Below are 24,892 nucleotides of genomic sequence, written 5' to 3'. Positions count from 1 at the left end.
GATGTTACAACCCCAGTGATTTAGAGCAGATCTCTCGAACAAAGGAAGAATGAGCTCTTGTCAAGATACAAATGCCATGTCTTTAGTATTAGATGAAAACAAAGAACTAAATTCCTTTTGTTTGCCCCCAAATCCTTTAGCCTCACCATTTTCTGTAAATGGTGTACCTGTTTACAGTATGTCATTGTGTTGTCTCTTGATAATTTTTCACTTTACTGTTTAATGCCTGACATTGTACATCTTGTATGCCTCTGAATCTAAAAATAAAATGTTTCCTGCCATCCCGTTTTGCTGAGACCTGCAGACACGGGTTATTTGTTTTGTTTTTCAAATATTTTAATGCTGCCAATGTCTCTGCAACCTGACCCCTGCACGGGTTTTATTTGAGTGACTGTACCTGTTAATCTTTCTCCCCTTTCTGTCCTGTCCCAGGGACGACTGGCAGCGGCGCTGCACAGAGATTGTTGCCATAGACGCACTTCACTTCAGACGCTACCTCGATCAGTTTGTGCCTGAGAAAATGAGACGCGAGCTTAACAAGGCCAGTAACCTTATTTCTTAGTTCATCTGGCAGCTGTCATCTATTTACTGCCATTTTATTAATGCTGAAATTAATGTTTTCTGGTAATTCTTGCAGTGTCAGTACGTCTGCCCACAGCTCTCCTGATTTAATGGCTCTGTCAGCTTGTACAAGATGTACTTTCCATTTTGTAATTGTTTGATTAGTAGCCAAGGTCACCAGATAGACTATTCTTGATTTTAAACCCCACACATGCATTTATCTCATCAAGTTCTTCTAGCTCTGGAACATTACCGTTGTAAAACCATATAGCAACGAATGAACCCTGAAAGTTTTTTTTTTTTTAGACTTACTCAATGACATTTTTCTCTACAACAATACTATCAGAATTAAAACAGATAAACCAAAAAAAAATCAAGTTAATTATTGTTCTGTTCTAGGAGGATTCATATGGTGTTTATTGATTTGGTAATTTGACATATTTATGATGGAATCTATGGCTTTCTGTGATGCTTAGTGCTACTGTATCATTTTTTTTACTATATCACAGAAGTATAAAAATGAGCCATACCTAGTTCATATTTTTACTATTGGCAGCCATAATAGATAAACTTTTACTATATAATAGATTGCTGATTCTGTTCTCTAGATTTGGGGCCTTACCAGAACAGTAGAGATTTTCTTTAGTTCCTCAAATTATTCTCATAACCAAGAATTCTGACCTGATTTTGAAAATTATTATTTAACTCTCCTGAGTAGGATTTGGTTATGAGATTATAATGAGGTTTATGGTTTTGCACAGTTGTACACGTGCCAGTTCCTGCACAAAGACTTCTGATAACGACAGCAACTGGATGTAAAGTTGTAAACAACCAAATAATCCTGTCAGGCTTTTACTACACATACAATTTAGTAGATATTTTGAACATAATTATATTATTTTATATCCTAATCTATTTAAAAATCTAATTTATTGTTGAACATGATCTCTTATATATAGTTTATTAGATTATTTTAATGTTTAGAGTTTTCAAATTAATTTCATAAAATGTTTGAAGAATAATGTATTATTTTCCAAAGTTGAACTTACATAAGCAACATCATTTATTTAACAAATAATAATAAAGTAATTACTCAAAAAACTATCCTGAAATACTGTTCTTTGATATATTCCACAGTTCTAAATTTCTCTTTTCCCTGACTCTGAAAGTCAGAGATTTGCCTCTACTGAGGAGTATCTTTTACTAGTAGATGGGTACATTTTAAATGTAAGCCTGCTTTCACTGTTCCAGACTCTTGTCTTAAAGCAGTTGTCCTCAGGCCCATGATGTTTTTTATAGAACATATCACATTGAATAAGGTTTATCTTTAGAAATATATGAAAAGGAATGTAGAACCAAAAGGTGTTAACTATAGTTATTTACTAACATGTACTTAAATGTTACATTTTTTATGAATAAAGTCTGTTCTCCCACATATACTTTCCCGTGGGAGCTAGATCATTCACTTCTAGAAATTATCCTCAATTAGGATCTTTTTAAAAAGGTACCTCTGGGCATAAATAAGTCTTTTTTTAAAATGCCTATGATCAATTGCTATTCTACTGGTTTTTTTTTTTTTCCACATCACATCCTTTATTCCTAGACAAGAGAAAATCTATTCTTCAAGGTAGTTTTAAGTGTTCATATTTCCTAAGCCACATTCAAGGAAACCATGTCTTAACTAATTGTGGTTGTTGCCTTTCTTCATCTTGTACACGAAACTCTATACGGGTATCCATTGTCTAGTGAAGCCTTCCACGTGTTCTTCAGACCAATCAGATTTGGGGTTGTAAGCATTTTCTTTGTCCATGAAAGGTGCGGAATTAGTAGATTCAATGAAGATTTGTTCTTTCTTTGCCACATTTGACTTCTAGATGTTAGTTGGATTGGGCTTAGAAGATGGGGAAGTATAGATATGTCCTGGCCTGAGTCTTTTAGCAATAGTAGGAGGGAGAGGCAGACCACAAGGAGACTGGCTGTTCACTGTAGGGCTCCACCCACTGCCTTGGTGTTGGTATTAGCTGGATTGGTGTGGCCAAGGTACTTTGAGAGGAGTTACTTGAAATTGTTACAATAGTTGTTAAATTTGAATAAATCTGCGTGGGTAGGAGCAGTGCCACAAGCAGCAGCCTTAGCCCCAACCTGGCCACCATCGCTCTGCCCATGTCTTCTATGCTGGCATGACACAGGTCTCGCTGGATGCTGGATGCGTGGGGAACTACATGCTCCAGGCAGGCCCAGGCAAGGTCACTATTCTACATTTACTTGTTATCACTAACTTTTAATTTACCTGTCCCCAAAGACACCAGAAGTTTTAAAGATCTGGAATCTTGGTATATATGAATAGGTTAAGTTAGTTGTAAGGATTGCCAACAGTGAAAACCATTTATTTGTAGAATATAGAGTCCTTATGAGGTACACTTTATACAAAAAGAATTAGTCTTTAAATAACCTGGCAACAAAAGGAGGAGTTTTATTTCACTGGGGTCAGTCAGTGCCTAGTTACCACCTTATAAGTAATTTGTTAAGTAACTTGGTTGATAGTTAAGTAACTTCTTAGGCAATGCTAATATAGGTTTTTAAGGTAAAATTTTTAAAAGTTAGATAAGTACATTATCTCAAATCATCAAAATGTCGCAAATTGTCAGATATTTTCTAAATACCCTTTTTTTCTTTTTTTCTGGTTTTTTTTTGAGTTGGAATCTCACTTTGCTGCCCAGGCTGGAGTGCAGTAACACATTCACAACCACCACAGCCTTGACCTGCTGGGCACAAGTAATCCTTCCGCCTCAGCCTTCTGAGTAGCTGGAACTACAGGCACATGCCACTATGCCCAGCTAATTTTTTGATTTATTATGGAGATGAGGTCTTTCCAAGTTGCCCAGACTGGTCTTGAACCTGTGGACTGAGACAATCCTCTCACCTCAGCCTCTCAAAGTGCTGGGTTTATAGGCATGAGCCACTGTGCCTGCCCCTCCAAATATTCTTCAAGTGTTAAGTAAAGCCTACTAAGTCCATTGTCAAGTCAAGTTCAGGACAGATGAAGCCATTTGAAGCAGATAGGTTGATTCTTAGTGTATAGTAATACAGTTCTGTATTTGTTTTCAACCTGCCATTTTTTATGTCAATGTGCAATTATGTCTAATTTATAACTCATAAAAGATTATTTTCAGTCAAATGCAGGTAAAATTTTTTTCACAAGTAACTATTAAAAGTCATTGTTGCCATTAAATGATTGCTTATTATGTAAAAGGCACTCTTAGCACTGTAAATGCACTGTCTGATTTAATCCTATCCACCCAGGGAAGCACAGATATCTTTCTTGCTTCAATTTAGAGATCATGAACTGAACCTCAAGAAGGTAACTAGTCCCAGATCACACAACTGGGCAGTGACCAAATCAAGACTTAAATCCAGACTCCCCTGCCTTCAGGTCACTTTTTGAAAATGTAAATGCTCCCACATAGAGATTTCTGTAACTAGATGTGACCTTCCAGGCTTTATAGTTCAAACGTAAATCATTGATAATATTCCTGCCTTTGGTTAACACACAATGTTCTGCAAACAAATGCCTGAGTCACCTCTTCTGTGATCATAAAATTCTACTGTGAGCAAGGTACCTGTTGAATGCTTTTCTCAATAGCATTTTCTGTTTGATACACTTTTTCAAGGAATTTAAGAATTTCCCCTCGACCAATTTATTAGATTCCCCTGAGACAAGAAACACCACAGATGTAGTATAGCCTGTCAGCAAGCACATAGTCTAACATTGAGAAGGCACCTAGTTCAGAGCCTAGCACCTGGGAAAGCATTTGATAAGTTTGTTTTCTTTCATTCACTGCTTTATTCCAAAAAAGTATTGTTTTTAACAAAGAATTAGCTTTTTAGTTCTTTCACTGAAAAAGGAAAAAGCAAATGATTTTGTTAAATATCATTGACATCTTAATTAGAAAACTAGTTCAAATAACTTTGGGCCTTCTAAATCAAAGCATTTCATCCCTTATCAGTTATATTTACCTATTCGAATAGACTTTTGAGTTGTAGTACAAGCAACAGGAATTTCACATAAACAGCACAACTTGAAGAGAGTATTCAATTCAATGTTTATATATTACTATTTTTATAAACTTTGGTTTAAAGCAGAAATCTGTACTAAATATTAAGTCACTCTAGAGATGACTTGCACAATTTTTTTTTTTTTGCATGCCAGAGAGAAAGGGATGAAGAGAAAAACTATATTTTTATAAATGAGGAAAACAAAGCATGAGACATTTTCACCATCACAATTCAGTGTAGATCTCTGAGCTCTGGGAATGTGTGCTACTAAGCATTACTACCAATTAAAGGACAGTCCCACAAAGTGCTTTATTACCTCTGGAAAAGATCTAGACCATCTAGTCTCCACCTATCCTGTTGGAGCCACATCGTGACCTGCAAATGGAGTTGGTCTTTAAAAAGAAGAAATCAGTCTCCTTTTATCTAACTGATACTGAGAAGCAATGTTTAATCCAGTGAGAGATCAACTGAGTGACATTCTAGAGGAGAATTATCTTTGGGGCTGGAAAGATTTATGACGCCAGCTTGTAAAAGTGGCATATAGCTCTGCAACAGAGGAAAGAAATCACCTGTGAAAAGTTGTATTTAGCCATGTTAGACTCATTTAGGTAAAATTAAGTAATGAATATGTTTTGTGGAGCCTTCTGGATTAGAAATTGAACAAAGTGGAGATATACTTCCAGCAGGAAATCGCCACCATTTACTTTTTTTGTTGATTTTTTTGTTATTACCCACTACCAAATTTGGAATGGTGTTGTTAATAAACCAAAATTTAATAACAGAACCAATCAGTACTCATGGCTGATATCTCTAAGTTCAACATTTGATCATTTATAATCTTTTCTTAAAGAGTAAATCACTTAGCCAGGCTCGGTGGCTCAGGCTGTAATCCCATGCTTTGGGAGGCTGAGGTGAGTGGATTGCCTGAGCCCGCGGGTTTGAGACCCGCCTGGGCAACTTGGTGAGACCTCATCTCTACAATAAATCAAAAAATTAGCTGGACGTGGTAGTGCACGCCTGTAGTTCCAGCTACTTGGAAGGCTGAGGCGGAAGGATCGCTGGAGCCCAGCAGGTCGAGGTTGCAGTGGCCGGGAGCAGCCACTGCACTCCAGTCTGGGCAACAGAGTGAGACACCAACTCAAACAACAACAACAACAAAAAGAGTATATCACTTTATTTTTAGGAATATTAGTTCAAAGTACATTACTTCTAGTGAGTTTTTCCTGTATTTCTCAATATATAGAATCAGAATATCCATGAAATACTTAATCCAATCTTGGATTTTGCACATAAGGAAACTGAAGTCTGCATACTTCTTTCCTTTTATATTGCATTTTTAAAATAGCAAAAACAATGTATTCGTGTTATAATTATTTTAAATGCAAAATAGTCATTCATAGTCCTACCTTTCAAACCGTTGTTTTCATTTTTTGTAGGTCTTTTCTTGTGAAATTTTTACTTTTTTATAAATGTGCTCAAAAGATATCTGTAATTTTGTGTTTTACCTATTTCATTTGGCCGTATATAGTGTTATCACTTTTCACATTTTCTAATAATCTTCATAATAAAATGTTTAATAAAATTGATTGGATTGATATACAGTACCATGATTTAGCCACTATCCTATTTTTGAACAGTCAAATGTCCCAAGTTTTCTCTTTTATAAATAAGTAGGAATAAACATGTTTGTACAGCTGCTGTTTCCTAAGAAATTTACAAAAATGTTATTATTAAGTCTAAGGGTAATTTTAAGACTCTTGATTAATATTACTTTATTTCCTTCCAAAAGATCCTGATCTTTTTATATCATATTTGTTTTTAAGAAATCATGGGCCGGGCTCGGTGGCTCAGCCTGTAATCCTGCGCCTTTCGGAGGCTGAGGTGAGTGGATTGCCCGAGCCCGCGGGTTTGAGACCCGCCCAGGTAACTTGGCAAGACCTCATCTCTACAATAAAAAAAATCATAATGAGCCGGGCGTGGTAGCGCGCACCTGTAATTCCAGCTACTTGGAAGGCTGAGGCGGAAGGATCGCCAGAACCCAACTGGTCGAGACCGTGGTGGCCGGGAGCGGCCACTGCACTCCAGTCTGGGTGACACAGTGAGACTCCAACTCAAAAAAAAAAAAAAAAGAAATCACGGAATACTAAAAATCACAGGAAAGTATCAACTGTGTATTAAGTTAAATAAGCATGGTAGATTGACTTCATATAAATAAGCAACTCTTTCAAAAAAATTATGAAATTATTAATCTAGCAAACAGTGTAATGTATGTACATGGTAATGAAAGACATTTTTTAAGTAAAGTCATGCACTGCTTGAGGATTAGGATGTGTTCTGAGAAATGGTCCTGTGAACATCACAAAGTGCACTGACACAAACCTAGATGGTATAGCCTACTACACACCTCTGCTATATGGTAGAACCTATTGCTCCTACTTTACAAACCTGTGCAGCCTGTGACTCTACTGAATACTATAGGGAGTTGTGGTAAAATGGTCAGTATTTGTGTATCTGAGCATAGAAAAACTACTATAAAAATGCATTGTTATAATCTTAAGGGACCACCATCATATTTATGGTTCATTGTTAATCACAACATTGTTATGCAGTCACATGACTGTCTACTTGGGCCTGCTAAATTTGATACAGAAAACCAGAATCCTTAAGTGTGTCTGCAGGCTTGTGCCAGACTTTTTCCCTGGTACCTCTCTTTCCTGGGCCCAGCTCTGGACCTGTAGACATTTACACCCAGTTTTCTTTGGTTCCTTTTCCATTTTCCTTGCTTTCTTTCTGTATCTCCATCTTCACCACTTCCTGATCACTCTCTAGCTTTCAACTCTGAATACTAATATTTTCCTCCTCTTGCTTCTCAGGACTACTGAATTACCTTTTTCTTCCCTCTCTTCTTCCCTTCCCATCACAACTCATTTCAAGATATAGGTGTTCACTGGTATCTTTTGCTTACTATCTGAACATATGAATGCTTTCTCTTTTTCTCCCTTCTAAGTTGTCTGTTAGTAAAAAAATAAGTTGCCCTGTCATTGCTGAATACCAGGTCAGGTAGTCAGAGTTCAAGCGGGCTTTCTTTTACGCTCACAACTCTGATCACTCTCCTCAAGTACTCTGACTCTGAATGCGGAAAAAGAAAATGCCAATATGAAGCTCTTCTCCCCTCACTCCCCAGAGACAGGGTCTTGCTTTGTCGCCAAGGCTGGCACAATCATAAGTCACTGCAACCTTCAACTCCTGGGCTCAAGCAACCTCCCACCTCAGCCTCCCAAGTATTGGGACTACAGGCACGCACTACTATGTCTTTATTTTTATTTTTTTATAGAGACAGGGTCTCACTGTATTGCCCAGACTTGTCTCAAACTCCTAGGCTCCAATACAGAGCTCTTGACAACTCCTAGTGCTTTCCCCATGGGGTGAAGCTTGGCACCTCTTTTGAGGTCTCTATGCTTATTTGATCTTTGTTTCCTACCAAAGGAGCTCCATTCCTACTGTAAAAGCAAAGGTCCCCTGATTCAAAGCCTTGCCCTGGTCTCCATCATCTAAGGGATCCTTCTTCCTAGAGAAGGGGAAAGCCTAGGCTGACCCTCCAAAGTGGTCTCAGGACAGCTTACTACTGCTCTCTTATTTCTGACCTTAGAAATGCTTGATTTTAACAGAATACAAGAATTTTGCATTTCATAATCTTATTTAACCAGTTATTCTTTTTATATTACCTAATTACTTCTTATATTATTTAATTTTTATATAACTTTTTAGTTTTATTTGATATTATTTGGTAAAATATTGAATGTGGTTTAATTTCATTTTCATGATTTGTTTTTGTTATGGCCATTTTCAAGATAGATAATTTTTCAGGAAAATTGATTAATATTTTATATTAGATTTTGCTTCTATAATAATAATTTAAATGTTTCACATTCTCCATGGTTAGTCCTTAACTTCACTCAGTTCTTTTTGCTCATTGAAGTAAAGTTATTGAAGTAAAATAACTCAGTTATTTTACTTTAATTTACAAACAGCAATTCTTTGTTTTTGAGTTGGAGTCTCAGTCTGTTACCCAGGCCGAAGTGCAGTGGCACAATTGCAGCCTCGACTTCATGGGCTCAGGTAATTATTCAGCCTCAGCCTCCTGAGTAGCTGGGACTACAGGCTCACACCACCATGCCCAGCTAGTTTTTTTGATTTTTTTGTGGAGGTGAGGTCTTGTTATGTTGCCCAGGCTAGTCTCAAACCCCTGTGCTTAAGCAATTCTCCCACCTCGGCCTCCCAAAGTGCTGGGATTACAGGTGTGAGCCACTATGCCTGTCCTGAGAATAAAACCATTCTGATAGTATAAAACACACATGAACTAGCAGACTAAGAAAGCCTCCTCTCCATCTAGGCATGTTAGAAAAAATTGACAGGAAATAAAGTAGCAAAGTTATGTTTATTCTGACAGAGGGTTTGTTCTCTTCCTTGTTCCTATAATGACACAGACTGTCTTTCAAGAGTGTGATCAAAAAAATGGAGCTCTCTGTATTTTTGACCTGAAAGAGATTTTCAGAAGCTCCATGCATCTGATTATGTAGGTAATTTGTGAGTTCTTGTGTAAGTTCTGTACCAGAGTGTTGAATAATGATCTGGTACCAACTTACAATTAATATCTGTCAGGATTTACAGCCTAGGAGGGTGTGGAAGGAATAGCCTTGTTAATCCATCCAGACAGTGTATAAAATAAATTTTTATACCTTTGTGAAAACTTCAGAGAGCAATTTACAGTATTTCTATGTGTAGGCTTCATAGAAGCATCTTTCTTTATCCTTTTTCTCTGGGAATATTTGTCATAGATCATTCTTTTAATTGTATTTACTGTTACACATAAGCTATATTTTAGGCTTTGTTTGTAACTTGAGAGAACCTGGGAAGATTTGCTTTGCTATTATATTAAACCTCTTATATAATCTGATAGTATCAGAAACCTACAAATGCAGAAACAAGGCAGAAAGACCAACTAAACTGGCAGTAAAGAAATGGAAATCAGAAATTCTCTAGGACCTTGAATTATACTCTTGAACCGGGGGTGGTGGCACACATATGTAATCCCAGCACTTTGGGAGGCAGAGGAGAGAGGATTGCCTGATCCCAGGGGTTCAAGACAAATCAAAATAAGTCAAATCTACAATAAATAAAAAAATAAGCTGGGCATGGTGGCACGGGCGTATTTAGTTCCTGCTACTTGGAAGGATGAGTTAGAAGGATTGCCTGAGCCTTGCAGGTCGGGGCTGTGGTGACTGTGAGTGTGTCACTGCACTCCAGCCTAGGCAACAGAGTGAGACTCTGGCGCTCGCATGCGCGCGCGCGCGCACACACACACACACACACACACACACAGTCATAAACAGAACGAGTTATTTAATTAATACGTAGCCAGCATCCTCAGGATATGTACTTTTCTCAGATCACTAGCAAATTTTTTAATATTCTAGCTTAAAACAGCTATGAAACTAGAGAATCTTATAGCTGAACAGGATCTTCAAGTTTACTTTAAAACCAGGTGTAGGAATTCCTTTTATAGATAGTTGCTTGCTCTTCCTTAAGCATTTCAGTGGCAGGAAGCATATTTTAAAACTAATCAGCTGGGCTTGGTTGGTCAGCCTGTAATACCAGCACTTTGGGAGGCCGAGGTGAGTGGATTGCCTGAGCCTGTGGTTTCAAGACCAGCCCGAGCAAACTGGCGAGACCTCTTCTCTACAGTAAATAAAAAAAAATTAGACAGGCGTGGTAGTGCATGCCTGTAGTTCCAACTACTTGGAAGGCTGAGGCAGAAGGATCGCGGGAGCCCAGCAGGTCAATGCTGAGGTGGTCGTGAGCTTGCCACTGTACTTTAGCCTGGACAACAGAGTGAGACTCCAACTCCAAAAAACAAAACTAAACTAAACTAATCAAGCCAGGCGTGATGGCTCACACCTGTAATTCCAGCACTTTGGGAGGCAGAGACAAGAGGATTGCCTAAACTAAGGGGTTCAAGACCAGCTTGACTCTGACTCAAAAAATAAACACCAAAAAACTAACCACAGTGATTAATCTCAGAGAGTGCTGAAGAAGCTTAATAGTTACCCTTTGCCTTATGAAAAAATAGTGTTCAAAATCCCTCAAAGAATACAGTGTTTCAACAAGTGCCTTTCTTGGTAGTTTAAGTTCCTAGTAATTTGTAATCAGGATGCCATCAGCACTTGAAATATCTCTATTTCCACTTCTGTTTGTTTGAATTGGAAAAAGAAACAGAGACTTGTATTGGTTTAAGGGATTTGACATGCCCAGCATCAAAACAAATAAATTTCATACTCTCTTCCTTGTATAATCCTGGGCTTTTCTCTCTGTTTTTTTCTCTACTTTGGCTCCTAGGAAAAAAGAAAAAAGAGAAAATATAAGCTTGTTAATGGATACTGACCCTGTACATCAGTCAGAAATACGTTTATTGTCTAATCACTCATAGGCTTTTATATTTCTTGTATCCTGTAGGCTTACTGTGGATTTCTTCGTCCCGGCATTTCCTCAGAAAATCTTTCTGCAGTGGCCACAGGGAACTGGGGCTGTGGTGCCTTTGGGGGTGATGCCAGGTTAAAAGGTGAGTAAGTTTTTGTGGAGAAGGATAATAGCATTCTGATTAGGGAAAAACATTCGTCTTTCAAGTCAGATTTCTAATGTTGTGTCATAATAAAAGACCACAGAAATCTAAGAGAAAAGGAAAAAGAATATCTAACACCATACTCTTTTTTCTTATTATGTTTAAAGGAATTATTTTCACTTACTATCTCCCTGCAGAGGCCGCTTTCTCTTTGTTCTAACACAGTATTTAGTTGAATATAGAGATCAAGGGGAGAGAAGAGTTCCTAATGACTGTGAAGTTTCAAACCAAAGCACCTACTCAAGCACTTTCCTTCACTTGAGTGATTTTTATGGACAGTTATTTCATTGACTCATTCACTCACCAAACTTACGGAGTGTCTGACACGTTCTAGGCACTGTGGTAGACTCTGAGAATACAAAGATGAATAAGATGTGATCCCTGCTTTGGAATTCACAGCCAGCCTATGAGAGAGAGGCATTGACCAATGCAGCACACAGAAATGAGTTCTCTGGTGTAGGTCCGTGGTGCTGAGGTAATACAGCTTGGCAGAGTTGCATGAATGGTACAGATAAGAAGGCACAGATAAGAAGGTACCCAAAAAGGATAAACATTTCTTTCATGTTAGTGTTTGTGGTAGAAAAATCACAAAACCTGGTCAACAAAGCTATTGACCATTTACAGATTGCTTTATTTTTGAAAGTATTGGTTATAGAAAATATCATTATATCATTACTTAGGATAATTACTGTTTCATTTCATCCCAACTGGTCTGACTCCAACTGGTTATACCACAGTACAATTCTGACACTAACTACCTGGAGTTAGCATAGCACAGATCCCACTGATTAAGTACAGAGTACACAAGACTGCCCCCACTTCAGATTCCAGCCATATTTCGGGGGTTCCCCAGGCAACCTGCATTTCTGACCAACTGACTACCAATCCAGGAGTTTCCCATGACCCAACTCAGAATTCATTAGAATGACTCATAGAACTCAGAAAAAAGTTATATGCTTATTGCAATTTTATTATAAAGTTTATTATTACACATAGGACGAGTCTTAAGAGAGTATGCAGAGCTTCTACAACCCTTACCTGTGGTTTTAGGGCCAGCCCTCACTCTCCCTGCACATCTTTGTGTTCACCAACCTCGAAGCTACACTTACCTTTGATGACCAGAGTTGAGGTTTTATTACATAAGCAGCCTTGATTAAGCCATTGACCGCATGATCAAACTCAGTCTCCAGCCTTTCATCCTGAATTGCCTTATTAGTGTAACAAAGACTCTGGCACTCAGGACATTCCAAGGGTTTTATAATCTCCAGAGGATTACAAGACCTAAAACCAGACAAATTATTTGTCATATCACAGTTATCAAAGTAACAATAAAACAGTAAAGCAAACATAAAATAGCCAGAGCGCCTTGATAGCCAAACTAGATAGAGATAAAATCCATCTCCTTGAAAGTAGAACAGTTGAGTCTGTCATGATGTAATTGCCTTTCCCCAAATAATAAAGAGCCTGTTATTGTTTTCATTAAAATTATGTCAGCCAGGCTCAGTGGCTCAGCCTGTAATCCCACGCCTTGGGAGGCTGAGGTGCCGGAGCCCGCGAGTTCGAGACCCGCCTGTGCAACTTGGTGAGACCTCATCTCTACAATAAATCAAAAAATTAGCCAGGTGTGGTAGCGTGTGCCTGTAGTTCCAGCTACTTGGAAGGCTGAGGCGGAAGGATTGCCGGAGCCCAGCAGGTGGAGGCTGCAGTGACCTGGAGCGGCCACTGCACTCCAGTCTGGGTGACAGAGTGAGACTCCGACTCAAAAAAAAAAACAAAATTATTTATGTATCATTTTATGTAGAAAACTCAGAAAAATACCATGAAGTATGTAAAAATTACCAGAATTCACTGTTCATATTTTGGTGGCTGGCCTTTAGGATAGCTCTGTAACAATGTATTTAACCATTAATGAGATCACACCATCTATTCTGTTCTCTAGTTTTTTCATTTTGAAAGAGCTACAATCTCATGGATAGTTTTCAACACTAACAAATGTAAATCTACTCTCACCATTTTTTGATGGCCGCATAGTATTCTATTATATGCACATATATACCATAATTTATTTCACAGAATCTCCATTCATAGACAGTTGATTTGTTTTTATTATCTTTGCTTATAAGCATCGCTGCAGTGTATAATAATATGTAAATTATATATAATATCTTGTTAGGGTAAATTTCTAGAAGTTAAATTAATGAATCAAAGGATATTTATACTTTATATTTTGATACTTGTTGCAAATTACACTCTGAAAAGCTGTTATCAGCTTCCATGGTCTTCCTTGGTTGAGCAGCCTCATCAAGATAGGACTTTGTCAATCTTTCTAATTTTCTGAGGTTCAACAATTTTCAGGTGTTTATTGGCTATTTGATATTTTGTGTATTGCTTTTTCATGCTTTCTACCTACTTACTTTTCACTGACCAGTGATAATTCTTTACATGTTAAAAAATTGATTGTTTAACTGTCATATATTTCAGACTTTTTTTGTTTTTTCATTTATTTCAGCTAAAGTTACTGAGTTACTGTTAATGTGTTCAAATTTTTGTGATATACTTAGAAAAATCTTTCCTGCCCTTTTGTTGTAAAGACTTTTACCCATATTTTCTTCAAATTCAAAAACAAAGAGTACCTGGTGCTTTTTTCAGTGTTCTGGAAGTCAATAAAAGAAAGAATTTCTGGTTTTTATCTTGCGAAATTCTTTATCATCCTGAATTTGTTTGAGGAAACCTGTTTTTCACTCTCGGCTTATTGATCTTATGACAGACACTTTTTTTCTGTTTTTCTCTTAAGTAAAATGAATGACTAGATTCATGTCATCAATCCAGAAAAGAGGTCTGCCATAAACCGTGGTCATTTGTGATAGACAATTTGGAAAGCTTTATAAATGTGCTCACTTCTTTTCCTTTTTTTTTATGGCTTACAGTTCTTTCTCAGACTGCAGCTTTGCTTGCTCTAGTGACTACCAAGTATAATAGTCAAAGATTTCCATCATGTAATTCACTCCTCAGTTATTGAGATTTAAACTTTGGAGTAAATCTTTGACATCTTACTCCCCTTCATAAGCATAAAAAATTTTTAAAAGATTAGTAGTTGTCATAATATCCTTCAGTGGGGAATTGGTTACTAAAATTGTGATTTTGAAAGAAAGAAATTGTGGTACATCTGTGCAATTAATTATTATGCAGCCATTAATAACCATTATAGAAATATTTCTGCTGCATAGAAAGATGATTTTGGAATATTACTAAACTAGGGAAATATATAATATATGCCGTATAAACCATTTTAAAAATTAAGTTATGAATATAAAGTAACACAGAAATTTGGGAGTTCTCTATTTATTGCAAAGATTAGCTATGGTTGTCTCTGAGTGAGCAATATAGATATTTTTTATTTTCTTTTTTAATCTGTATTTTTCTGTTGTGAGCATATATTGTTTTTGTAACAATGTTATCAAAAAATGTTCATGGAAGGCAAACATGAGCATGTGTAAATCCTTAAGCTTGTATTTCTTTTATCAGAAATAGGACTAAGCCAGATGTGGTGATGCAAGCCTGCAGTTCTAGCTACTTGAGAGGCTGAGGCAGGAGGATTACTTGACCCCAGGAGTTCAAGGCCAGCCTGGGCATCATATTGAGACCATATCCCTAAACAAAAAGAAAAAAAGAAAAGAAAAAATTTAAAGAAAGAAATAGTACTAAATACTTTTTAATATGCTTGCTACCTAATTGTATGTGAGTTTTGCAACTTACTACAGTTGAACTTTGAACTTCTTTTGTTGTACATTATTATGACAGCTATTAAGAGAACATTTTTCATATATTAAGTTATTCAATAGACGTTTAACTACTTTCTTCCCTAGACAACCAATGGCCCTAGGAGTCAGAGGGTGGGAAAGGAGGGGCTAAGGGGAGAGGTAGAGACTTTGTGTCTGACCCCAGCAGCAGCCAGTAGCCTTCTACATTCCCATGCCACCACTGGGACTCTCTCTTATCCCCATCTTTCTGAGCACCTTGTGGATGCCCATGCAAAAAAACTTTTGAGTGAACACAAACTTTACTTTTTTCTGTTGCTCCTAATTATTCTGAAGTGACCCCCACACTTGGCTTTTAACATTTTGTTAAAATTTTAGCTGATTTATTCATATGTATGGTGGTCACCTCTTCTCTGCTCTTTCAAAGGTAAAACAGTTCAAGTATTTCATCTTGTCAGAGGGACTTGTCATACTCTGGTTGCTTTGCAAACTCAGCTCTCTGGTAGACTCAGGACAAAATTATATTGCAGATTATAGTATTTGACCTTTTCTCGTTGTTAGTATGGAAGCAGCATTTTTTTGTAACTTTCTACTCCCAGGCAGGCCCCAGCCACCCATGAGATTTTTAGGAGCTGATTCTAAATTTTCTAAATGGTTGATTTAAATTTTTATTCTTTTATCTCTTGCTTCTAATTTTATTGCATTATAGATAATGTTATTTCTACTTTTTGGAGTTTTTTAAAACTTCATGACCTAATGAAGTTAATTTTACAGGCATATTGGCACTTGAAAAGGTGTCTCTGAAGGGTATAGGACTTACTTAATTGCCAGTAAGATTCTGTACCTATTAGGTTAGACAGACTCTCCTTCTGATTTTATCTGCTTACTTGTAAAGGGAAGGTGCTTTAAAGTTGTTTCTTCTTTTGAGTTTTTGTCAGTTTCTCCTTGTATTACCTTCAGTTTTTCCTTTTCAGCATCTCCATAGTGATTTGTGAAAGATTATGCCATTGCTAATTTACCATAATTAAAAGGAATCTTATGCATTTTCTTTTTCATTTTCTTTCTTGTCCCTGCCTTCAGTACCTAAGAGTGACTTGCAAATAAAATATGCCCAATGCATTTCTATTTAACAACTTTTTTCAACAACCTCTGTGTGCCTTTCATTCATCTAGGCTTTGCACAGTCTTCTGTAACTGCCTGTCTATACCTGGCTATTCCCTTCTGTTCCAGTAAGGCTTCACTCCAGTGGTAACTACTCCAGAATGATCCCCTTACTCACTTCCCTGGAAAAGTTCTGTATTCAGAGTCTTTCCTTTGAAAGAGACACTGATTAGTTTATCCTTTACACTTAAAGGGGGATAGTTGCTTGATGTGACTGAGAAAGGTAGGGTAGAATTGACCTGAAGGATGAATAGATTCTAGGTCAGGTGTTCCCTCTATTCAGTGTGTGTTGGTTCTTCTCCTGCCTGCTTCTCTTAGTATGGTGGCCTGGTTCCCTTCTATTTCCATCAGGTTATCTCAGCATAGCAGGAACTGGAGCCAAATAGTTCCAGGAGTACCACACTGTTATTGAGTGACCCAAGAGGAAAAGAGGGCTTCCTAGTTTAAAAATCCTATGAAAATACTTGAATTAGACAAACTTGGATCACTTTCCAATCCCTTGGACCAAGTGAACATAGCCAGGAAGTCAGTAAACACTAGATATATTGGCTATTGAGATGAGAATTTTCAGGTGATTTCCATGGCATATTTATATTAAGTGAGATGTTTCTGAAATTTTTTATAAATTTATTTTATTTATACTGTGTGTTCATTTACATCAAACCTAAATAACATTATTTCTAGTTGTTTTGCTATTTTGGAATCAAGATCGTTAAAGTCCAGAAAAACCATTAATCTAGGAAAGGCTGGAATCTGGACAGTATTGATGAGTCATTTTCTACCATGCTATGTTGTCCTGGCCTAGCCCTTTGACTAGGTTTCATGGGAAGTGTGGTTATAGAGGTGGGGAAGGGGTGATTACCAACAGAAAACAAAAGCTAGATGAATAGAACCATGGACCAGGTCACCTCAATTTGTCCAGCACAGATTATTTGTCTTTCTTCTGCCAGAGCAGATCACACTCTCCAGGTCTCTTTCAGCCTTGCTTGAGTAAGAATATTTATTCCTTAACATTTCTGTAGTATCTTCTTTTGTGATCCTAGTGCTTAGAATGGTGTCTTGTATGATGTGCATTCAAAAGTGTCTGGAGCAAGTGACTGTTTCTTACAGGTTGAGCATCCAAAATCTAAAATGCTGGGGTACAGTGACATGATCACAGCCTCGATCTCCTGGTCTCAGGTGATCCTTCTGCCTCAACCTCCTTAGTAGCTGGGACTGCAGGTACACACCACCACACCCAGCTTATTTATTTATTTATTCATTCATTCATTATTTTTTTAAAGACAAGGTCTCGCTATATTGTCTAGGTTGGTCTCAAACTCCTGGGCTCAAGCAGTCTTCCTGCCTCAGCTTCCCAAAGTGCTGCGATTACCAGTGTGAGCCACTATGCCTAGCCTACATTCTTTACCTGTATTAACACACTACAGCCTGTTAGGTAGGTTTTCCTTTTTTGTCTGTATAGATGAGACAACTGAGACATAAAGTTAGTAATTAGCTTAAAGTTTTACAAGATAGCAAGTGGCATGCCAGAATTGAAGCCATTTTCTGTGCTCTTGGTATTTTATCTATATTGGCTGCAAGCTCTGAGTCTGGATCTAGATTTGGGAGTTCCCATTCTAGAGATAGTGACTGAATTCTCCAAGAAAAAGTATATTTAAAGCAGGCAAGAGGACCAAAAGATTAAACCTTTAGTAGAATCCATAGTGGGAGTGTGGGTATGTGATAAGATTTAGAACAGTAGCCAGAAAACGCAACCAACTAGAGAATGAGAGTTGACCTAGAGGAGTGCTATGTGGCTGAAAAAAGGAGCAAAATGCTTTGGGACTGGTGAGTAGTGGCTGAGCTTTCGGGATGACTAGAGATAGGAGAACTCACAAAGTACCTTTGGGTTTCTCCAGAAGGACATGAGTAGTGCTCTCAGATCTGTACTATTTTAGCCTCCTTGCCAGCATGCATTAAAATCAGGTAAATAAATGATTTAAGAACATCGTTTTGACTGGCATATGGTAAGAGGCAAGCAGAATGGTTTGGCATGACAGCCTGGAAGCAGAGTGGGTGAAGGCATATGTCCTTGAGTTGGGGCTTCAGTCTCAGCTTCACCACTTTCTGTCTGTGTGACTTGAGACAAATTACTTACATTTTTGGTGCCTAAATCTCTTTATTTTCAAAATGGAGATAACACTAATAATTACCTTGTTCAGCTTTTATAAGGAGTTATGAGTTAGTGCTCATGTTCAGCATGCTATAAGAGCTTAGAGTAAACTGTTGTTACTTAACCTAATACCACACCTGTGGTATGCATATCCATCATTTTACTCATTTTTTTTTTACTTGATTCATTTGTTGCAACAGGACACTATGAATTTTTTTAATTTTATTTATACTTATTTGTATTTTCTTTATAGGTTAACATTGCTGCCAAAAAAAAAATTAAAACCAACATCTCTGCAGGTTAATTTAAGTGATTATTTTGGCACCTAGTTGTGCTTGAAGTTAGAATTTAATGCTTTTATATCATACTTGGAATCAGTCCACATACCCTAAAAGCTTTGTGATTTATTTGTATCTAACTTTTGATGCAAGAGAGTTCACTTAAATCATGAAGCATAATTCTCTAGATTTGCAAAGATCTTAGGGATGTTGTAGACAGTGAAGTCTGAAGACAGCACTGTCTTTTGTCATTAATTACTGATGCATCTAGGGTCAAGATTATCATTCTGGAAATTTCATTTATGTGTTTACAGTCTAGCATCCAATGCAGTGAAAACAATTATAGTAGTGATTATGGAATTCTAAACTCCGAAAGAGTCTTTAGGGTCATCTGATTTAACTACTTCATTGTATAGTTGAAAAATATGACTAAGAGAGTTAGTTAATTGTCTGACTAAAGTCACAGAGCTAGATCACTAGTAAAAGGCTGAATATTGATTGAACTTGGATCTCCTACCTCCCAGTCCTAACTAGTCTAACACATACTTAAGATACAATGTGTACTCAAACAGAAATGGGTGTGAAATTAAGAATGTGATATGAGTTGGTTTTACTTTTTATTTTTCTCTTATTAGGACCCAACTTCTTTTTGTTAGTTTTGTCAAGCTGGACTCCAAGAGCCTGTCCCTGGTGGCAGAATGGCCCATGGAACATTTTAATTTTTATTTATTTATTTTATTTTTTTTGAGTTGGAGTCTCACTCTGTCGCCCAGACTGGAGTCCAGTGACCGCTCCCGGCCACTGCAGCCTCAACCCACTGGGCTCCCAGCCATCCTTCTGCCTCAGCCTTCCAAGTAGCCGGAATTACAGGCATGCATTACCATGCCCAGCTGATTTTTTTATTTTATTGTAGAGATGAGGTCTCGCCAAGTTGCCCAGGTAGGTCTCGAACCTGCAGGCTCAGGCAGTCCACTCACCTCAGCCTCCCAAAGCGCAGGATTACAAGCTGAACCACCGAACCCAGCTGGAACATTTAAAAATAAATTGTGTTAGAAGATAAATCTTAAATGTTTTTATTAATATTTCATTTTCATAAATAGCAAATTACCAGTGATCCAGTAGAAAACTTTTTTTGGTGGAGGGGGTCTCTGGTTTTTGGCTTTTGTTTCTGTTTTTTTAATAGGAAATACTTAAAGCCAAATTTTCGTTTTCACTAAGAAGTAAGGAATGATACTTCTTGGTAGGGAAATCCGACGATTCATTAGTTTCCATTTTTATTTGTAGTTTAGGTTAATTAGGAACCTTTTGAAATTCGGTGTACTGAAACTTTAATGTATGCATAAGTTGGTTGAGCAGTTTTAATTAAAACATCTCTATTTTGAAGTTAATTACTTTCAGCACTTTGAGATTAATGAGGCATAGTCATGGCACCTCCCATGTTGTAGTTCAGAAATAGTAGTTCAGAAATTAGAGCATACTTTGATGAGATTTTAGAATCTTAGGTGTATTATAATGTTATAGATTATTTACCAAATCAACTATATCAGATTGTACTAGTTCAACTTAAAATTTTTTCTAATTAATTTTTAAAACTTTTTTAAAAAATTCAAATTTATAACAATATATACTGTTATGTATGTGTGTATATGTATGAATATATGCAACACATGCACATCGTTTGTTTTTTGAATCATTTGAGCATAAGTTACACTATACCTTCTTTCATAAGTACTTCAATTATATTTCCTAAGAAAAAATTATCTTATATAAATACATTATAACTATTAAATTCATATATGTACATTATTTTAATCCATTCTTTCATTTGTATTCCCATTTTGTCAGAGGGCCTAATAAGTTCTTTCTAGCCTCTTTCCCTCTAGCATAGGGCCCAGGGTCAGATATTGCATATAGTTGTTATGTTTTTTAGCTTCCTTTTGAATCTAGAGTATTTCTGCAGCCTTTCTTTGTCTTTTATGACATTGACACGTTTGGAGAAGTTTCTGCTGTTTCCTCGTGATGAAGTTAGGTTACACATTCTTGATCAGAGCACTGCATCAGTGGCACTGTCTAGAGGCCCTTGATAACCATCGACGCTATTGGTGAACTTAATATTGATCACCCAGTCAATGTGTTACCCAGCTTCTCCACTGCATTGGGATTTTTTATCCCATGTAACTAATAAACAATCTGTGGGAAGACATTTTAAGGCAAAATTCCCTAAAATTTAGCATCTGTTAATGATTCTTGCCTGATTCAGTCTTTACCACAATGATTGCAAAGAAAGGATGTTCCTTTTCTAGTATTCCCTCCACAATTACCAGTTAGTCTTTGGCTTTCTTCTGTCAGTAAGATCCTTCCCTTCCCTCCTCTACTGATCTATTTGAGCACTTCTTTACTTTATTGTATAACAAAATGCATTATGGGTTCACCTTGTACCTTTCCTGTCCAAACCATGGAATCAGTCATTTCTCCAAGAATCCATTTCTATTTTGGGGTATGATATTAGAGACCAAGATCTGGGCACTGAGTGTGCTCATTACTACTGTGGTGTCTGCTTTTTGGCCCTTTTGGCAGACAAAGCAAGGAAATGCATAGATAAACACAAACAGTCACATATACAAATATGCATATTTTAGTCATCTTTAGTAAACAACAGTGCCTTTTATTTTAGTTCATGTACTTGAGAACATACCAGTGCCTTTCATTTTAGTTCATTTAGTTCCCTACACAGTTCTTTTTTGTCTTCTCTATTGCATGTTTTTTTAATGTCCCTTCGTCCATGGTGAGAACTTCAGCTCCCAGTAGTGTCAACATGTTTATTAATGTGCTCAGTCCTCTAATACATTTACAAATAGTTTCAGAATTGCTTTACCTATACTACTATGGTAAGCAAACCTGGTAAAAAGAGTTGAGAATTTGTTTGCAGTTCTTTCCTCCTGACCTAAGACTAGTCAAATACTGTGTTCATACATTACTTAGATTATTTCTTTCATCCTTTTCTTTTACCTTTCCCTTCAATGTAGTTATATTACTCATTTGAACTAAAATTAGGCTTATTTGTTTTAGTTTACTGTCAGTTGTAGGTTTCTCCCCTTTCCCATTCTTCTTGTTTTAATTTTATTTTGTAAGTATGTGGAATATTAACAAGCTCTTAAAATCAAAACTATAAAAAGATAGTCTATAGTGTTTTAATTTGATTCCTACTTTCCCTTTTATGAAGTAAAATGTGTATTATAACTAACAAATTGGCACTTATTGTTACATGTTCAGTTTTGTTGTTATTTAAAGTAAATTCTATCTATTGGAATTGTAAAGGAACTTAAGTTTTAGAAACATACTTCAGTCTCAATAATTTGTAACTTCAATTCCTGGAGATGGTGGATCTCAGTTGTTTTCCCATTTCAACACACCAGAGAGTCACTGTCCAGTGTCTTCAGTAACATCAACTTTGCAGTGCAGTAATTGGTGAAGGTAGGAATGCAGGAGTGACACTGATGTGTTCTCCAACCCATTTTGATAATGTTTCCTGTGGGATTAAGGATAGCCTTAGAACCTCCCAAATATGCCTATGATACAAAAGACCAGTAACTATGTAATAAGCCAAAATAATTGAGTAAGCAAACACAAACATTTTAGTTCCAGATTAATAAAAGTGAATATAAATACCACCTTAGTGTTTTGGTTTGCTGCTTCAAATGCACCTTCCTTTATTTGTGGTCCAGAAAAGGTGCCTGTGTGGGAATTCTGTAGTTTAATAATATTCTGGGCAGCTTATTTGAAAAGTCACACAACTGGATGATTTATGCCCATCTTGTAGTCACCATTTCTAATAGCGTGTATATTAGGTTTATAAATCTTTACTCTAGGATGAAGCTATGGCACACTAGCTATAAGTTAACTGCTTGAAAGAGCTAAAGGTATCAAGATGGAAAGTGTCATGATATAGCTGTGTCTTTTCTCTTTGCTACAGCCTTAATACAAATACTGGCAGCTGCTGCAGCTGAGCGAGATGTGGTTTATTTCACCTTTGGGGACTCAGAATTGATGAGAGACATTTACAGCATGCACACTTTCCTTACTGAAAGGAAACTTACTGTTGGTAAGTAGGAGATAGTCTTGACACTTGGTATCTAGATGGATTGTACACCTTCCAGGGGGAGTACTTGCTAAATCTGGATGAATCATAGTGATAAACGAAAGCATGGCTCTGAGTGAAAAGACAGAGTTCTTAGAGGAGTAGCATTTGTAGAGCCTTCTTCTGGCAAAGTTTGATTCACAATCTTGAATGAGTATGTTAACTTATTAAAGTAAGACCAAGAAGCTGGAATTAGTGTCCATTTTTACTTTTGTATATATAGAAAACAAAAAGAAAACAAATGAGGGTAAGTTCAGACCTAAGAACCCTCATTCTGTTGTATATACCAGACATGTCAGTGTGCTCACCCAGTGTGTTTGCTACCTCAGGAACTAAATGTTAACTAGGGTTGCCATGAACTCCCCAGGATGAATCATGGACAGTGTACTGTGTATGGCCTGAGGTCATCATGAGCTATTCTACTAAGTAGTCTCTTTAAAGAGTTTTTTAAAAATTTAAGTTTATGTTGGGAAAGCCATTAAGACATGAAATTCATGCTATATTTTCAAAAGGTAACTCTGAGCATTTGCTATTTAGATTAAGATAAAACTGGAGTGTTCTTTAGAAGGCTTTTCCATTTATATACCTAAATGTGCAATTTGGTCTGGCCCTTTACTCTCCAGGAGAAGTGTATAAGCTGTTGCTACGATATTACAATGAAGAATGCAGAAACTGTTCCACCCCTGGACCAGACATCAAGCTTTATCCATTCATATACCATGCTGTTGAGTCCTGTGCAGAGACTGCTGACCAGCCAGGGCAAAGGACAGGGACCTGAAGAGCCAAGTGAATAGCACCTCCTTCCACCTCTCATCAGAGACATTCTGTTTGAATTGTTGGTGTAATATATGGACTGACTTAAGTTAATATAGATGTATATATAATCCACATTTGTAATTGAGGACAAGATCCCTCCCATACATATGCAGTTATCTGTTTATACATCTAAGCCCCCTCCATTGTGATTTACATGGGCTTAGATATGCTTTGTTTCTGTTTTATTCTATTTCAGTCTTCATTCTTTGATTTTGTTGTTGTTGTTGTTTTACCCTTTAGATTTCTTGGGAAATCCCATGAAAGGTTGTGCTCAGACTGTCAGGTCTCTTTCTTCCTGCCTATATGTTATACAAATTGCTTCTGTAGCAAGCAGATATCAGTGATGCCAGGGAAGAAGTTAAAATCCAGCAATCTTTAACTGGGTTTGCTAAAAATCTTCCTACTGTGAGCCTTTCACCCAACTGTTATTATGTTTGCATTGTTTGAGTTTTTTAATTTTGCAAATCAAGAAATTAGGGTTTTTTCATACATGTTGCATAATGCAAGCCTTCTAGGTTCAACCACTCTTATATTTCAGACAGAATAATTTCCAGAAACTGTTCTTTTGAGATATCACCTTTATTTATAGAGGCTTGTCTATCCTTTTTCCTCTGATCGGTTTTTATTGACACTGTTTTTGGAAACTGACCAACATGAAAGGAAATACAGAATAAAGAGGGTTTTTCTGATAGATGTAAAGAAAACAGATTCAAAAGTGTTGAAAGGTTTTTTTGTTTGTTTTTTGAGATTTTCTTTTTAAATTGGGATTAATGCTTGTTTTGTGGTGCTTGAGGCATATTCATGTAACCAAAGTTTGGGAACTGGGAACTTCATATTGATTTGTACATACTGAAGTCCCTCTGTTATTCAAAGATTATATAGTTCACAAGTTTTCATTAATAAATCATTTGTCAGAAACTCCCATATCATCTATATTTTATATATGTATATATAAACATATGCTCTTTAGGTGTGTCTATGTGTGCGCACGTAAAATCTAAATAAAATTGGACTGGTAGGAAATGACTAGGTTTAGGCATTATCTATCAGGATTCTGTTTAAAATCCTTATTCACTATTCTGCCCGTTTTTAAATCTGGCTACAAACATCATAATAATGTATTTCAGAGGTTGAAGTGACATCCAGAACCGGTCCAATTTAATTGAGAGTAGAATTTAATCACAAAAGCACTTAATCAGAAATTCAAAATTATATATATATATATATTTTTTGAGTTGGAGTCTCACTCTTGTCGCCCAGACTGGAGCACAGTAGCACACTCACGGTCACCTT

At 36.8% G+C, this 24,892-nt stretch overlaps 1 protein-coding gene across 6 annotated transcripts in view; it reads left to right on the top strand.

Moving 5' to 3' along the window:
* PARG (poly(ADP-ribose) glycohydrolase) overlaps positions 1-24,630 on the top strand; it is a 168,638-nt gene extending 144,008 nt beyond the window's left edge. For 5 of the 6 annotated variants that reach the window (XM_021710973.1, XM_021710974.1, XM_021710976.1 and 2 more), the window contains 4 exons: positions 433-541; positions 11,131-11,236; positions 22,619-22,747; positions 23,407-24,630. In XM_021710973.1, the coding sequence (XP_021566648.1) occupies positions 433-541; positions 11,131-11,236; positions 22,619-22,747; positions 23,407-23,561 (499 nt within the window). In that variant the 3' untranslated portion in view covers positions 23,562-24,630. The remainder of the gene's footprint in view (positions 1-432; positions 542-11,130; positions 11,237-22,618; positions 22,748-23,406) is intronic. The other variant, XM_021710972.1, reaches the window with a different exon arrangement.
* Positions 24,631-24,892: the final 262 nt, after the last annotated feature.

The sequence above is a fragment of the Carlito syrichta genome, unplaced genomic scaffold, assembly GCF_000164805.1.
Source record: "Carlito syrichta isolate Samal-C Ts95f unplaced genomic scaffold, Tarsius_syrichta-2.0.1 Scaffold301780, whole genome shotgun sequence".
Classification (NCBI taxonomy): domain Eukaryota; kingdom Metazoa; phylum Chordata; class Mammalia; order Primates; family Tarsiidae; genus Carlito; species Carlito syrichta.
This window is presented reverse-complemented; position numbering and strand designations above follow the sequence as displayed.